The 16,500-nt window shown below is 35.7% G+C and overlaps 1 protein-coding gene across 1 annotated transcript in view; it reads left to right on the plus strand.

The window, feature by feature from the left end:
• Nucleotides 1-202: 202 nt before the first annotated feature.
• LOC150092702 (uncharacterized) overlaps nucleotides 203-16,500 on the plus strand; it is a 195,954-nt gene continuing 179,656 nt past the window's right edge. The window contains exon 1 of the mRNA XM_090414261.1: nucleotides 203-324. Coding sequence (XP_090270387.1) covers nucleotides 203-324 — 122 coding nt within the window. The remainder of the gene's footprint in view (nucleotides 325-16,500) is intronic.

A 16,500-nucleotide genomic window follows, 5' to 3' on the forward strand; every position in this document is an offset into this window, starting at 1 on the left:
ATTAGCATTAAAACCTTGAATCATTCATTCTTATATTGGAGTGAGCAGAGTCCTGAGATCTGCTTCAGGATGTATGCGAAGTGTGAATAAAAAGTTTCTGCCGAACTTTTATTTTCTTCTAGATAATGCCATATGCCGTACACATTTTCAAAATTGGCCCTTTTCGATTTGTTATGGCGAGCTTGGAGTTTTCGTTATCGTGATGTCAGCAAGTCTTCCTCCTTTCAGTGCCTTAAGGGAAATAAAAAAGAACTTGAGGGAGTGGAGCAATAGTTCATCTCACTTTTCTCCAATAATTCCTGCACAGGCAATGTACACGGCAGGGTGAGCAGGAGCCTTGTTATGGTACCGATGTTCACCGCTCCATATCTCAAGTAGCTTTCACGTCATACTTCCCGTAGATTCTGTGGAAAAAGTGAACAGAGATCTTAGTTTATTTTTCAACCCTTCGAAACAAATTCATAATTCCATAAATATCAAAAAATAAAAAAATAAAATACTCGATTTCGAACTTGAAAAAAACAAACTCATATTTGAATTCTGATTTTTTTAGGCAAGCTTTAACATCTCAAAGATTTGTGTATCACCTATTCCTGGTTTTAACAAAACACAATGCACGCACACTCTTGAAAATCCTAAAAAGTGCAAACTCCTTGTTGCACTTTACAAACTATTACCTGTCAACAGCACAAGATCTAGCTTTGAAACAAATAGTAAATAACCAGCATATTCCACTTTATATGCACCTAACTATAGAAGTTTTCTTAGTTGCAGCAGTCATCTAGTGATCATGTGGACTTTAATTTTTTTTTTTTTATTCCGCTTTGTATACATGCACAACTCATCTAAAGTATAGCTTTTAATTAACGTATATATGGTATCTTGTACTTTAGCTTACTGAATCCCTGTGGTTTTTTGCTGCAAATACTGAATTCTTCCACTCTTATCTTGAGCTCTTTCAGTCCAATCTCAGCTCCCATCCCTGCAGTTAAGTCTTTCTGGATATTATTCTCCCAACGTTGCCATGGTGCTTCCTTTAGGTTGCTTCCTAGCAGGCCACATATTGAACACGAAACACCTCACCAGAAAAGAAAAATATTCTTGATCGAGCAAAGTTACTTAGCGCGGAGCCAACCATGTTTCATGTTTTTTTTAGGTAGTCATTCAGCTATCTGTAGCAAGCACTGATGCCAAAGTAAGAAAGAATAAAGAATTTTGGACTTCCACATATTTTTTTATAATTTTTGTTAATAGTTTCATTTTATAAAGAAAACAAGAGTTTAAAAACATTTCCAGCTGCTTATTTCTACGATAAGTTCTAAATCTATTTTTAATCACGTTGAAGGTTATGGTATTCCTTGCGTTCCTGACTCGAAGAACAGCAATGAGATACAATGAACAAAGATTTTGAGATATAAACTTTCAAAGCTTCCATTCAACAATGGATCAGGAACCAAGAATAAAAATGCTGCAAAGCTGTTTTTGCATGAAATGCACGTACGCCATTTAATTCTACGTGTTTGTATTTCTTTAATCTATATCCGGTTTACTTCATGGAATAGGCAAGGTTACAACTAGGAAGAAGCAGTAGTACAAAGAAAATGGATGGTTTTTGTCTCTTCGTCAACTTTCTATAAAGATTTTCCATCGTGAATGAGTTTGGTTTCGTACTGTCTTCGAAAAACTTTTTTCTCTGGAACTTGATGACTAGAGATATAATAATAATTATTCTTTAAAATGTTTTACACACAGGACACTTAGTTCAGCGTATATTCCGAAAGTTGTCGAAAAACTGCAATATAGTGATTGAGGTATTATTTTGTTTAATTTTTAATTGGGTAATAGCGCAAATATTTTGATCAACCTTAAATATGTGTTTAGTGTTTCCGTAGTAATGTTTGAAGAGCGACGGGACACTTTCCGTTAGAAAAGACCCGAGTTTGATTGTCATCATGACGAGAGGAATCTTTAGATGATTTGAGTTATCCGATCTCAGATGGGGATAGTAGGTTTATTGCTCTCCAAAACTCGTTTTTTTAAACCTACAGATGGTGAATTGTGCAGACGGAAGATAAGCAGTGGAGTACCTTCCTGCGATGAATCCTTTGACTATTTGGAGGTATCATATGTAACTAATAATGGTTTGTCCAATGCAATGCATTCCTCAGGGTAAACGCTGGATAATGAAACCTATTTTCCTACAGGAATAAGGTATTGGACACTGAGTGGATCTCTGCCCAAGATTTAAACATATTTTAAATAAGTCTTCCCCACAGGGAAAAAAAAAAAAAAAAAAGGAAGGTCAACATATAAGCAGGAACTTGCATATTTTTAAAAAAATAATTTTCAGAGTTTGTAAGTATCATACATTTTGACATTTCAAAATCGATACTTTATTTTTTATTCAAATCTCCAGTTAGTCTCATTTACATGATTTGTAAATGAGACTAATTTATCATTTACTAGGAGTAAAAACACCTAGTTTTAAAAACATTCACCCAAGTGAATGTATTTAAAAACAAACGTTCATCATTTGTAAATGCAATGTAAATAAAACTCGAACTTAAGTTAGATTTAAACATAATTTAGCTTTGCTAAATAGATCACTTCCTGACCACTGTTATTATTTAATCTTCTTTCTTTGATTTTGAACGAAAAAAAAAAAAAGTTTTCCTCCGCACTATTTAATCCGAAGGTCAACAGTCTTTTGAAAAGGATTAGAGAGATATAAGCAGAAAAATTCGGATCTCATGACAGTTCAGAAGAGAATAGCTTTGTCCTACAGCTTCTAAATAGTTCATGGAAAGGGTTTAACTTTTCAGTATTTTGTATTTAGAATAAAATTCCCTTCTGAATAGCTATTCAGTACTTAAAATAAAGTACATAATGACTTCAGTCCACATTTCACTTCACATGTTCAGTGCGAAAGTACTAGCGAAAATCATTCATGAGAATGATAGAAATTGTAACGTACTACCAGCTGGGCCTTAAAAATCACAAGAATGGAAGAAGGGCATCATACGATAATAGACGCTGTTCGAATCTTGTCAAGAATTATCTGAATTGATTTCTAAACAGTTTAGTCCTTTGCAAAGAGATGATCATTCAGTTCGGAAGAATAATTATAAACAAGAGCATGCCATAATCTTTTTTTTTTTTTTTTTCAGTTAAAATATACAGATGAACGATTCTGCGAGCAAACTGAACCGTTCTTTTGTTCCCAAGTTATGCATCGCAGAGCATAAAACAAACAAACAAAAAAGTCACTGCATGCAGTTGATTTCTGATGCGAACTTTGAACTGTACACGGACCTCTGATTCGAGGTCAGAGGAGTAGAACCAAAGTATATTTGTTAATTTCTTTTATTTGAATTTTTTGTACAAAGAATTAAGGCTGTACTTTTTCAGAAAACGCAGCCATTCTGGGTGAAGTGTTATGCATCTTTTCAATGCAGTACCTTCCTCAGTGAATAAGATATATTCTTTGTGAATCGTTCATTGTAAATAAGATATATTCTCCAATTTGATTTACTCCTCCCACCTTGTATTTCAGAGTTTATTAATTAATTGTATATAAATCTGCCGGAAGCCATTAGGCATTTACCACTTTCTTTTTCTGTGAGGCACTGAGGCATTAAATATGAGGCTTAACCTATAAAACCTTACTTTCTGCGAAACGAAGTGTTTTTTTTTTTTTTTTTTTTTAAGCAGTAAATTTTTAATGCCTGAAGGTGAGAAAATAAGGAGGGTTGCTTGTCGAGCTGATAATTACAGTGTTAGGGAAACTTCTCTCTCTCTCTCGGTTTTTATAGTTTTGTGAGTTTGGATTCAAGGATGCCCACGTCGAGATAACATCGAAGGAAAACCCAGACATCAGGATAAATAAATAAATGGCAACAACAAAAATTGTGTTTTATGTTTGTGACTTCAACTGAAAATAGCTTGAACTTATGATTTTTAGGAAGAAAATGGATGTAATTATATATGTTACCGCTAAAGTGCAGAAATCGGTTATTCTGCAGATTATCTAGGTATTGTGCAGATTAACTACGGTGATCCGTTAATGTGCGGAAAATTGTTTCATTTCTCAAATTACCTAGATAATCTGCACATTACCTACTAGGCACTCGTTAAAGTAAAAATAAGATCTTTGCTGGAACAACAGCAACGTTTCTGTACGCTTAAATTAACATAATGTTATTTATTTATTTTTCGATATCTACAGAATCAAGTTAATACAATCAACAAATTAGTTGATAGAATCAATCATCAATCAATTAATATAATACAAGGAATCAAACTGTTTAAAATATTATTACAATTAAGAAAAAAAAATATGATAAAATTATGTTTACTTATTAAAAAACCAAACTAAAAGTGGAGGGAGAGGGGGGGAAGGAGTAGGGAAAGGAAATGAGAGAAACAAACTTTTGAACTTTAACGATATGGAAGCCGTTAATGTGCACATTACCTAGGTAAAATGCGGAAAACTCTTGATTCCGCACGTTAACGGAGCAAATCAGTTAATCTGCAGATTAGCTAGGTAATGTGCACATTAACGGTTTTCGCACTTTAGCGGTAACATATGTACAAATAACGGTATGCTGTAGTTTACTTTTTAAATGAATCTCACCCATGAAGATTGTTATGAATATCTCGTACACAGTAATATGGGCAGTCTAAAACATCTTTTTAAAAAGTTTGAAAGCCACTGCACTACTTTGTTCTCGTTTATGCTTTCACTCATGCTATCTTGTTATTTTTTTATTAGTGCCTTATATTGGTCAGATTTTCTTCATCTTTCTACCTGTCTTCGGACAATGTACTGTGTTTCATTGTTCACCAGATACTCGTCCTGTTCTTTGTCCCGCTCATTTCCTTTCCCGTAATTTTTCAAAGCTGTGCTGTCTCGCTTTTAACGCATCACAAACTATTCATTTCCCTCCACCATAATTTGTTCACTGCTCCGTCGCTTAAAGAGAGAGAGAGAGAGAGAGCGTTGCCATGTTGATTAAAATCTTATCAGAAAACCGTGCAACACAGGATAAGAATGTTATCTAAGGAACTGAAAGGTTTTCCAAATCGGCGAAAACTCCTGTCATTTTCTCTTAACAGTTTGTGGCAAGTTGTCAATTGTTGATATTTGTAAGGGTGATGTATCACTTTAGTTTTAAGGGAATGGAGATAGTTTGAATACACTCATTATTTTTTAATGTTTTTGTTTGACTGATACAACATATTTCTGCTTTTCACTAATAACACTTGTTTTAAATTTTTAATTTATCTCGTAATTCAATACCATTGCATACAAAGTAATAAATACTGAGGTTGACTTTACTCATCGTTAAAAATATCAGCAATAAAAGATTGCTTATTGCGATGTATGCAAATTCATGTACTTCATTGTCAAATAAGTTCATTTGATTATAAATTATACAGATATTATTAATCCGTTGATGTTATAGCCAGGTAAGATAAACTTTAAAAAGAAAAGTTTCGACATTTACTAGAGAGTGAGAGAACATATCCCTTCTACATAGGAATTGCATTGGATTGGAACTACTTGAAACACATGAAACTCTGTCAAGGAGCCCATAGAGCTGCCTTTTATTTGTGCTTTGAGGTTTCACTGGCCTGAGAGCTGTTTCGAACTGTTGGTTCTCATCAGAGACCAGACAGAAACCTAAGCAGGGCAAAAACCCTCCATTTAATACCATAGCAATTTCATGTCAGAAACTTTTCATTATTGATAAATGAGCTCTCTGTAGGTGCATAAAATTTTTTTTTGAAATGAAGAGCCGAAGCGGCTTCAATATGGCATAGTAAATTATAGATTATAAGGATATTATTAATGTGTTAATGTTATAGTCAGATAAGATAGAAACTTAAAAGTTTCGAAATTTACCCGAGAGTTTCTGAGAATATAACCTTCGACATAGGAATGGTCTCTTACTATGCCAGATTGAATCCTTTCCGACTCTTTATTTGAATAATTTATTAATGCAATTACCGAAAGCTCATTTATGAATAATGTAACTTTCTGACATGAGATTGCTATAGTGTTGAATGGAGGTTTCTGGAAGCCTTATAATGATGAGAACCAACAGTTCGAAATAACTGTCAGAACAATGAAACCTCAAAGCACAAATAAAAGACGACCACATGGACTCCTGGAAAGAGTCCATGTCTTAAGTAGTGCCAATCCAATGCAATTTCTATGCCGAATGGGTATGTTCTCATAAACTGTCTAGTAAATTTCGAAACTTTTTTTCTTTAAACGTTTGTCTTATCTGGCTATAAAATCTACGGATTACTAATATCCGTATAATTTATTATGCTAAATCGAAGGTTCTTCATTTAAATAATTTTTGATTAATTATTTAACGAATATTTTTCAAACTTTTTTTATATTATAAAACCCATAGAAACTTTCTTAATGTTTTAAACAATATGCTGTGAGGAAGAGTTTCCTATGTGCCAAATTAGATTGGATCGGGTTGTGCCTTTTAGGCAAACTTAGGCTATGAAGCAGTGTATCACGTCTGTTATCCTACCTGGACTCCACTCACGAAAATTATGTCACTGTCTTATGAGATCGCTAACTCACTTTCAATTGAAAAAACCTTCATAAAGATTTCGCGCATGTTGGACTGGATTCGGACAAAGGTATTTAAAATGAAAATGTTGAAACTGCGCACCAGGGAAGGGACATCAACGTTCAGAAGAAAGTGAGCATAGAAATAGAGAGAAAAAAAAATGAAGTTGTTGATTTTATTTACTAAACTGCTAGGATTGTTTAAAACATTAAATGCAATGCTTTATTTTATTAGTATCAAATACTCGAAAGATTAATGTATCTAGATGTGAGTGCTTAAAATTTATAATATGGTGATTCACACCATTGATAAAAATATAAAACTGTCCGAAAAATATGTTTACAACTTAGTTTCATCGTTGTCAGTGGTTCTAACAGGCGCTTAAGCGTCCACGACCTCCTTCCAAGTATCCTTGGAAGAGACAATGGTGGTTAGTCTTATGCCTACAGGTATATGTTGTGTGTAAATTGCGTGTGTTCTTCTTGGCCTGATTGCGAAATGAAAAATCCTACCTGAACGCATGAGACCTGGCTAACTCACGGTCAATTGCAAAGCCCTGATTTTGTAAATGTTTGCCTTCAGTTTTGTGTTCGACTTCCTCTACAGGATTCGAATAAAAATCTTTCCAAACTAAGGACGTCATCGAAACCGACTGAGCTACGAAAGCTCTGAAACTCACAATTTAGGGCCACTTAGTTTATAAGTTTAAAACTTAGTTCATAAGCATTTTAGGAATTAAGGTTTCAGATTTCCGTCTGTGCATTTTCTAGGTAAACAGAAATGTTAACAAAACATCTGTATAATTTAAATAACATTCATCAAGAAATGCGAGATGCACCACAACTGTTTGTTTACCTCAATCAAAAAAAAAAAAAATCTAAACAACAAAGGAAGGAATAAACAAAAAAACAAACAAACAAAAAAAAAAAAACCAAGAAGTTCATTGACAGCGCTTCTTCTCTTTTCATTTCAGAATTTCATTTCATTATACAGTACTATGGAATTTGATTAAAACTCGACGTTAATAATATAATTTATTAATTGGTGTTTAATTATTCTAAGTACTTTTAGTGTTTTTTTTTTTTTTTTTTTTTTTTTTTAAATCTCAGACGCTGCTTGTGTTTCATAATATAGACATAATATCGTATTATTCATATAAAGAAACTTTATTTATGAAATTTCCCTAATTAAATTTCTTTAGCTCTATTGATAATTTAGCCTGAGGATACATTGAATTCTCTTTCCTACCTTCACGTACACAGCCATGAACGTGATGTAATAACAAGCGGCTTCCAGCCGCCCATAAATCCTTGACACTGGTGACACTACTCACAAGGAATTTTAACAATTTTTCTCAGTAATGGAGATGCAAGAGTTGTAAACGATTATACAACAGAGATTGTTCAAGATAACTATACATCTAATAGAAAGAATTAAATGCCTGTGTGTATGTATGCACATATTGTTAATTTAGCTCGATTTTTACCGCTTCAAAAAGAATCTTGTGTGTTTAGTACTGTATGATAGATATAACAGAAAACAAAACTATTACCCACTCATCTTCAGGCACAAACCTGGCCGGTAGGTGGAGTAGCATTTAATTATATACTATCGCTTTTTCCTGCCAACAATATAAATATCGTAGTAATAATAACTTGAGATGGCTAAGAGGCATACAAGCATACTGTTATGACTTTCCCATTTGACACCTGCACCTTAGAACTGGTTAACAGAGAATCAGAAATACATATATCTTCGTAATAAAGATATGTTGGAAGCCATTTTTAGGTGAGTTTCAAAATGAGTAAATATCTATTGTTAAAGCCTCTGGCCTAATGGTATTAGATTAAAATTTCGATTTTTTTTTTTTTTTTTTTGGAAAAATTTAAAATTTGTAAAACAAATTCGAAAATATATTTAATTTAAATTAAAAGTAGGTCTGAAATTACTTTTATACGATTAATATGAAAAAGAAACAAACCAACCGCAAAGAACTTAATTAAGATTTCATGTCAAATTCCACATTTTGTTGACATTGGAAAATAGCAACCTGATGCTAGAACTGGTTGAATGTATACCTTGTCTTCAATAACTAGTTGAATACAATTCAATTCTAGCAGACATTGGAAAGAAGTACATTCTATAATAGTACGTTATTTCTGTATTGTTCAAAAATGTAATAGAGCAGAGAAAAATGTACTAATTGCATCTCTCTCTATATACGCGTGTGTATAGGGCTCAACAAATACACTCGGCCCGCGGCGAGTTGCTGCAGACTGGATAAAATATATTGTCTATTAACACAACTTTTCAAAAAAAAAAAAAAAAAAAAAATTTAAACTTTATAAAACACAGATGCAGCACCCTTCCATTTGTGGAGCTTTGACTATTGGTTATTGTGGAATATTAAAAAAAATGGCTTTAGGGATATACATATTTTGCGTGGCCAGTAGGATTTTGCATAATTTGTTGTTTGTGTCAACATTGCTTGAAAAGACGTCAACGAACACCCCATGAGCAAGGTGCATCGTTAAATGGCATGAGTCACGTGTTTGTAGCCGGTATAAATTGGAGGAATATGATGCTCCCGTCCGCGTCGTTAGTCGAGTGGCTTTGCGCTTCGCAACCATATGCCTGGGGAAGGAGTGTCCTAGGTTCGATTCCCGTCGACGACGTGAGGAGCTTAAGGATCTTCCTCAGTCATAGCCAAATTAGCCGGTCTTAGGCGTGGACAGCAGGTTTTTTCTGCCAGTTTATCTGGGGTTTTTCATCCCGCAAGCAGGCAAACCGGACCCGTGAACACTACAGGCTACAGTCATAAAAAATACGCCAAGGCAGGCAACTGGAAACCACCTTGCGTCACTATCTCCCTAGTAATTAGCTGCAACCCTCTCAAAGAGAGGAAGCCACAGGATCAGATCAGATGATGCTCCCAAGTCAGTGCAATTGTATTCTAATGAAAAGGCTGCGAGAAGAACTGACAGAGTTTGAAAGAGGCGTTGTGATAGAATGCCATGTTGCCGGCCTCTGTTGGACAAATTGGACCATCCCAGGTAAACAGTCAGTGATACCATACTGAGATGGAAGCCAAGGTAATCAACTATAAGTGCTACCAGTAGTAGACGACCCACTATACTCACTGAATGTGACTATGGGGTGTAAGAAGGATATATATAACAACTGCCATTCCTCGGCCGACACGTTGAATGCGAAGTTCCTGGCATCGACAGGAAAACGAATCTGTACAAAAAAAAAAATTCAGAAGTGAGGCTCGCAACATGGGTTTACATGGTAGGACCGCAATATGCAAGCCCCACATTTCACAACATGCAGCGTCGTCTTCAGTAGTGCAAAGAGCATGTATAATGGGACGTGGATGCTTGGAAAGCTGTGTTATGAAGCGACGAATCACGCTACACCCTCTACTAAGCAGGTGGATGGGTATGAGTAGCAGATGCCTGGTGAACGTTTCTTACCAGAGTGTGTAACCCCAACTGTGAAATTCGGAGGTGGTGGTGTTGATGGTATGGTGTTGTTTTTCCTCGTTTGGCTTTGAACCTCTGTTTATCGTGCTAAGAACATTGAATTTCAAGAAGTATATGAATATTCTGGACAATGCGCTACTGAACTACATTCTCTTTCAGCAAGACAGCACTGTCATAGGCTGCAGCTGCGTGGTTTGTGGACGTGATCATCACCACACTTGATTGGCCTCCACAGAGCCCTGATCTCAACCCTATTTTACATCAGTGGGATGCACTGAAACGTCAGGTGATGTCAAGGGACATCTTCCCCAGAACAGTCCAGGACCTCATTACAGTATATGCCTACAGGAAGAATGGTCTAAATTTCCCATTGATCGCCATCGTATGCTTGTGGAAAATATGTCCCATAGGACTGCTGCAGTAATTGCAGCAAAAGGAAGTCCTGCATCTTATTAAGGTGGGTGCCATGGTCGTTTTGTTTTTCACACTATAGTGTCTGACTTCTTTTCAAGCAGTGCATATAATGTGCTACTTGAAAAAAAGATGGTGAAAGGGACTTTTAAAAGTCCCTCTTACCACCACTGTAGACAAGCTCTATTCTTTCTTATACTACTTCAGAATTATTAGAAATCCGCATACAGTAGCCTACACTTTTTCCTCTGAGCTGTGCTCGAGCACACCCATCTTGTCCACAAAAAAGTGTTTCATGCCACATGGGGTTGCAAAAATGGGAGGTTATTAGTGCTCTGCCAGACATTAAGAGTTATTTACGATACTTAGGCACGTGCACGCTTGTAGGAAGAGTTGAGGTTACCCTATCTGCTTTTCTAGCGTACTGGTTTTGGAAATGTCTTGTTACTGTATATTTAAGAAAAATACAATAATGGAAGTTTCTACTCGAATTTGATTCTTGGATGCAAATAACTGCCTTAACCAAGAAGTAACAGAAACACGCAAGAAATTTTACACAATATATTTTACGTTTCGCAACTTTTGCTGAAAGTAGCGAAGCATTACTGTCTTGTTATAACAAGTTTCAATACTTAATAAGTTCTTTTCATTATCACAGGCATCAGCCAGACATTGGGTAGGTGGATGTTAGTTCAAAGCTCTATTATCCAGGTCACGGTCAGATGCATCTGCCCACCTGTTCAAAAAGATTTTACTGTTCCCACCTCTTATTTGTGCACAAAGCTTCAATAGAATTTTTTCTACCATGAAATATCACCTTATATAATTCCGTCTGGGTGATGACGACCTCGGGCGAGGTGGAGCTTGATATGTTAGTCTCATCGTCTCTTTGTGAACAATCACTGGCATCAGATAAGGAACCACCTGTTGATTTCGTTGTGGTTTGTTACTACTTATAATGAAAGTACTGCAGGAAATCTAGCCCATGAAACTTTCGGCCTAAAAGGAATCGGTTATAATCAAATTTAACTTGAAAAAAAAAAAAAACACGTTTATTTTAAGGATAAAAAAAATAGTTTTAAGGGGGAAAATATAGTCCCACCGAGAATCTATTACGCATTCCTAGTTATACTTAATTCTGTGAATAAAATAAATTTATTTAGTAAAAAATAAATAAAATCATGAGGATTGAGAGGGGAAAAATCGCATCATTTAGGATAAACAGGGCTGTATATTAACAAATATAGTTATTGGAAGAAAAAGAGTCACCGACACGTTCCGAATGTTGCCGAATATCGCAGTCTTTATTCCAATATGCAAAAGGACACGAACTGTGCCGTGAGGCTGCGTAGTGAGGATTTAAAACTTATGCATTTAAGAGTATCATACAGAAAAAAAATTAAATGACTGAAGTTATATTTTATACAAAAGTATCCAATGAAACAAGTATGTATTCATACAATTTATCGTACTTTAAATTTTTTTTTCAGTTTCGTCATTATCTTGCCCATTCCTTCGTACCATACTTGTGCGCGCAACAACTCCTATTCTTGTCAAAATTTGTATTAATAGAGTGCAGCAGTGCACACAGCTTGAACAGGGAGCTTCAGATTACTCCGTAGTCTGACGTGGAATTTTGGACACTTGAAATGGGAAGAGAGAGAGAGACGCTTAGAATAAAGCTTGAATAGCTAGATTTTTGTATATAATTTTGTAGTGTTGTTTGGAGCTAAAATAAGTATTTTTTTTTATTTCATAGTTCCCAAACTAAATTGAATTTCGAAAGTTTATTTTTCACTTGGTTAGACTATAATAAATTTAGTTTAATCCTTTATCTAAGTTTGCGCCTGAAAATATCTTCAGGACTGAAGATATTTTCAGGCGCAAACTTAGATAAAGGATTAAACTAAATTTATTATAAATTAAATTTCATCAACAACAACAAAAGTTCATGGATGGCGCGGCCACTGCTGATGGACAATTCGGAAAATTTATTATCATCAGACCCATGAGTTTAAAAACTCATCATTCCACTGTCACACAGGTCATCATGCTGAGCCTGAAACCTACTCTTCATGCTTTCTCATGCATTTCTTATATAGCTTCTAGGGATGGCCTCTTTTCTTTCCCCATGTCTCCTCCATTCTGTGAAAAACTTCATCTACATTGATTCAGGTAATATACCTTTACCAGCTTAAATGTCTCAACCATATCCCCATATTCTTTCCATCCACCAGACTGCAAATTGCATTCCTCCAGGCTGTCTTCTTCATACTCAACATTCTAGAGACCAGCATACATCTTAGTCAATTGTCTCTGGACTCTTTTCAATGTCTCTTCATTTTGAAAAGCAGGTGACTAAATCTGTACAACAGCCTACATGTAGCATGATCAAACCTTTATACAATGGAACGAGAACATCTTTACTTCTACACATCAGTAGCTTCAACATCATTGTCAGTCTTAGAATTTTAGAAATGTCCCCAAAACTTCTTGTCCACTACTTCTAGATTCCTGATCTCCCCCAACTCTAAGATCTTTCCACCAATTGCATACTCTTTCCATCTGTGTTTCCAGTATTTTTAAAACTTTGTGCTTTGCAACATTGAAGTAGCTACTTATCCATTCAGCCAATCTATTCAATTCCTCTTGCAAGCTACATCTGCTCTACTCTTCATAGTTCTAACCAACTTTGCATCATCTGCAAATAGTTAAATATCACCATTCAAACCTTCCCCAATATTATTAACATAGAAAGTAAACAACAGTGGCCCCAAAACAGATCCTTGGGGACCACCACTAACCTTACTTTTCTGGGTATTGCTTCCCCATACACAGCTTGCTGATACCTACTAGACAACCAATTTCCAATACAGTGCATTAATTACCATCCAACTTCATCCTTTTTAATTTAATCACCAGATGGTTATAATAGCTGGCAATTTATCAAAGACTTTTACAAAATTTAAATATACCACTGTGTATGTATCTCCGTCCAGTGCATTTCTTATCTTATAATAAGTAAAACTCAATCTTCCTTAGCAGACTCATACTGTCCATCACAGAGAATGTTGCTGTTATCAAAGGCAGTTCTGCATCTCAGTCCTGACTAACCTCTCTAATCCTTTAACCACATCTCCAGAATAACAGATTGATCTATAATTCAAATCTTAGTCTTGTCTTATCACCTTCCTTATGAAAGGGACAATTTTGTCCTCTTTACAATTTTGCCCAACCTAAAACCCATGTTAAAAAGGTACATCAGTGCTCTTAACTCCCTGGAACATTTCTTCAGAACATGCAGAGATATATTAAGTCTTAGAGCCTTAATCACCCACTCTACTCAATTCCTCATATACCCCATATTCAATCACTATCAGGGGAAAATTCTTCATGCTTACTGCGCAAGCTCATTAATTGAGAAAGAAGCAATATTTATTTGTTAATAAACGCATGCATTTATAAGCATTCCGTTTAGGCTTTATTTTTGTAGACAGAAGATGTCTTAAGCTTGTGCGGCAATAATTGAGCTTTGCGTTGTGTATTGAAGGCTGATACTTTCTTGTCTAGTCAAAGCTACCTTGGCTTGCTCAGTTGTAGGAGCTTCCAGGTTTGTGATGCAGCAGCACTATGATGTCATGTGTGCACATAGCCATTTCACGTAGTCTCACTCTGTTGCTTAAACACAGGCCATATGCAGTCAACGTAGCTCTAGCCAGTGTGCTTCAGCCAGCCTTTACAAGTGTGCATGTTGCTTGGGAAAATTAAGTTACAACTAACTTTTTCTGATGATGTTATTGACCAGTACATAAAGAAGAACCGTAGGGTAGAATTTGTATTCAAGTAGCTAAATTGAAAAAGATAGAATATCATTTGTAAAATAAATGTTGTATTTGTATGATTAAATGTACATAAATTTCTAAATATATAGTTTTAAATGGTCAGTAATTCATGATTCTGCTAATCAGACTTCAATCTCACCTCTCACTCCCTGAATGATAACAAGAGGAAGCGTGAATTTCAAGACCAGCATTTGCCCCTGATCACTATCAGTGCCTCCTCTCCCCTTCCCAGTGCACTAAAGTTCTGCCTGATGCTGTATTCACAAGGCTAAAAATCTTCATAAATTGCTCATTTAATATCACAACTATACAATGGTTATCATTCAATCATTTTCATCAATCAGTATCATCCTTCCATAACCATTCTTTCTTCTACTGGCTACATATAAAAATAACTCTGTGGGATTTCTTTTGACCTCAATAGCTTTTTGCTGCTCATACTGCTCTTCTGTACCCTTACCAAGGTGAGTCATCTTTCTCACCAGCTCTTTGTACTCATGCAAGTGATTATTGCCACCCATATTCTTGCTGCTACTATAATGCTTTTTCCTCCTGATTGCTTGTCTAACCTCTGGTCATCCATTTTATATCTAGCTTATTTAATATCATGGCATTCGGAAAAATTTAGATGTTCCCTCTGCCAGCTAGTTCTGAGTAGGACCCAAGGAGTACTGATCTTCACTCCCAATTCTTCATTTAATGATATGGCTGTAAGCCATCTTCTGAGATTGTGATAATCACCTTCCTTATAGTTCCACACATATATCCTTTTCTCACAGAAGTCCTCATAATAGCTGGTCACTACTCAAGAAATCACCTCATGGTCACTTTCACCAACTGGAGGAAGATTTGACACCTTGCTTATAATATCTTTTGATGAGTAGGCCAAGTCCAAGATCCTCAATACTCATGCCGGCAAAGGTTGGTCGATTGGTAGAGCCTCTGCTACTAATGGCTCAGTTAAGTAAGTTTGAGCGCGGTTAGTAGTTGGAAGGGGACCAATCGTTCGATGCTGTCGGCACACTTTCCCTCGATGAGTCTTTGGACTCCCTGGAGGTGTCAAAATAATAATAATAATAATAATGTCATTTGTTACATTTTGCCTAGGGTATCTTCACTCAAAATCTCCAGAAATCCATTCTTTGCTCCTAGATGCAGTCTCTTTATGCTAATCTACACCACCATAGTTAGTTATTCACAATGATCACCTTTTCTTAATTAATAGGCTAATTTGTTTATACATTTCTTTCTTGCTACCCTCTAAAGTACTAGGTCTAGCAGTACCCAATTAAATATTTCATCCTGACTACCTGCACCTTCATCATATGCCTCAAAACTATACTCACTGTTTGCTCCTTGCATCTCCACCATGAATGGGCATAATGTCTCTGCTACCATCAACAGTGTTCCTCATTTTCATGCCATCCTTTCATGTCTGTTCCTGTCAGCATGTCTTGTTCATTTCACCACATCTCACATATTCCAACAATTTTGGGCAGATGAATTCAATGCAATAATTTTGGTCCCTTTTTATTTCAGGTGTTTTTGGCATTCATGCGAGGGTGGTCTGAAAATTTCTTGGCCTTGACCATAGATGGCAACTCGATCGGCACGATTTTTTTTTTCCTAAGTTGGTACATTTGTCATAAGCATCCATGTTAAATTGCAAGTAATTTTATCAAGTAGTTTGTTTTATACAGCTGTCTGAAGCAAAAGTGTTGTCTGTATCCTTTGAAATGGATAAAATTGAGTATCGTGTGGTTATAAAATTCTTTGTAAAAGAAGGTTTAATGCCAGAAGAAATTCATTCAAAGTTCACAAAAGTTTATGGGCACTCTTCTTCTTTAGTTTTCAATAATTAAGAAATAGGCTTCATAGTTTAAACGTGGCCATACCAGCCTTGAAGATGATCCATGTGAAGGATGTCCAAAAAGTGTAACAACACCAGAAATCCTTGATCAAGTGCACAACATGGTATTGGATGACCGACGGGTTAAAGTTGGTGAAATTGCTGAAACTATAGGCATTTCAAAAGAATGTGTAGGATATATTTTGCATGAAGAATTGCAAATGAAAAAGCTTTGTACAAGATGGGTGCAGTGCTTGCTCACAGCAGATCAAAAGTGCACTCGCATGAACAGTGCTTGGAGCATTTTAACAAGAATA

Source organism: Typopeltis vanoorti, chromosome 25 (assembly GCF_054136105.1).
Source record: "Typopeltis vanoorti isolate ZY-2024b chromosome 25, IOZ_Tvanoo_1.0, whole genome shotgun sequence".
Lineage (NCBI taxonomy): Eukaryota > Metazoa > Arthropoda > Arachnida > Uropygi > Thelyphonidae > Typopeltis > Typopeltis vanoorti.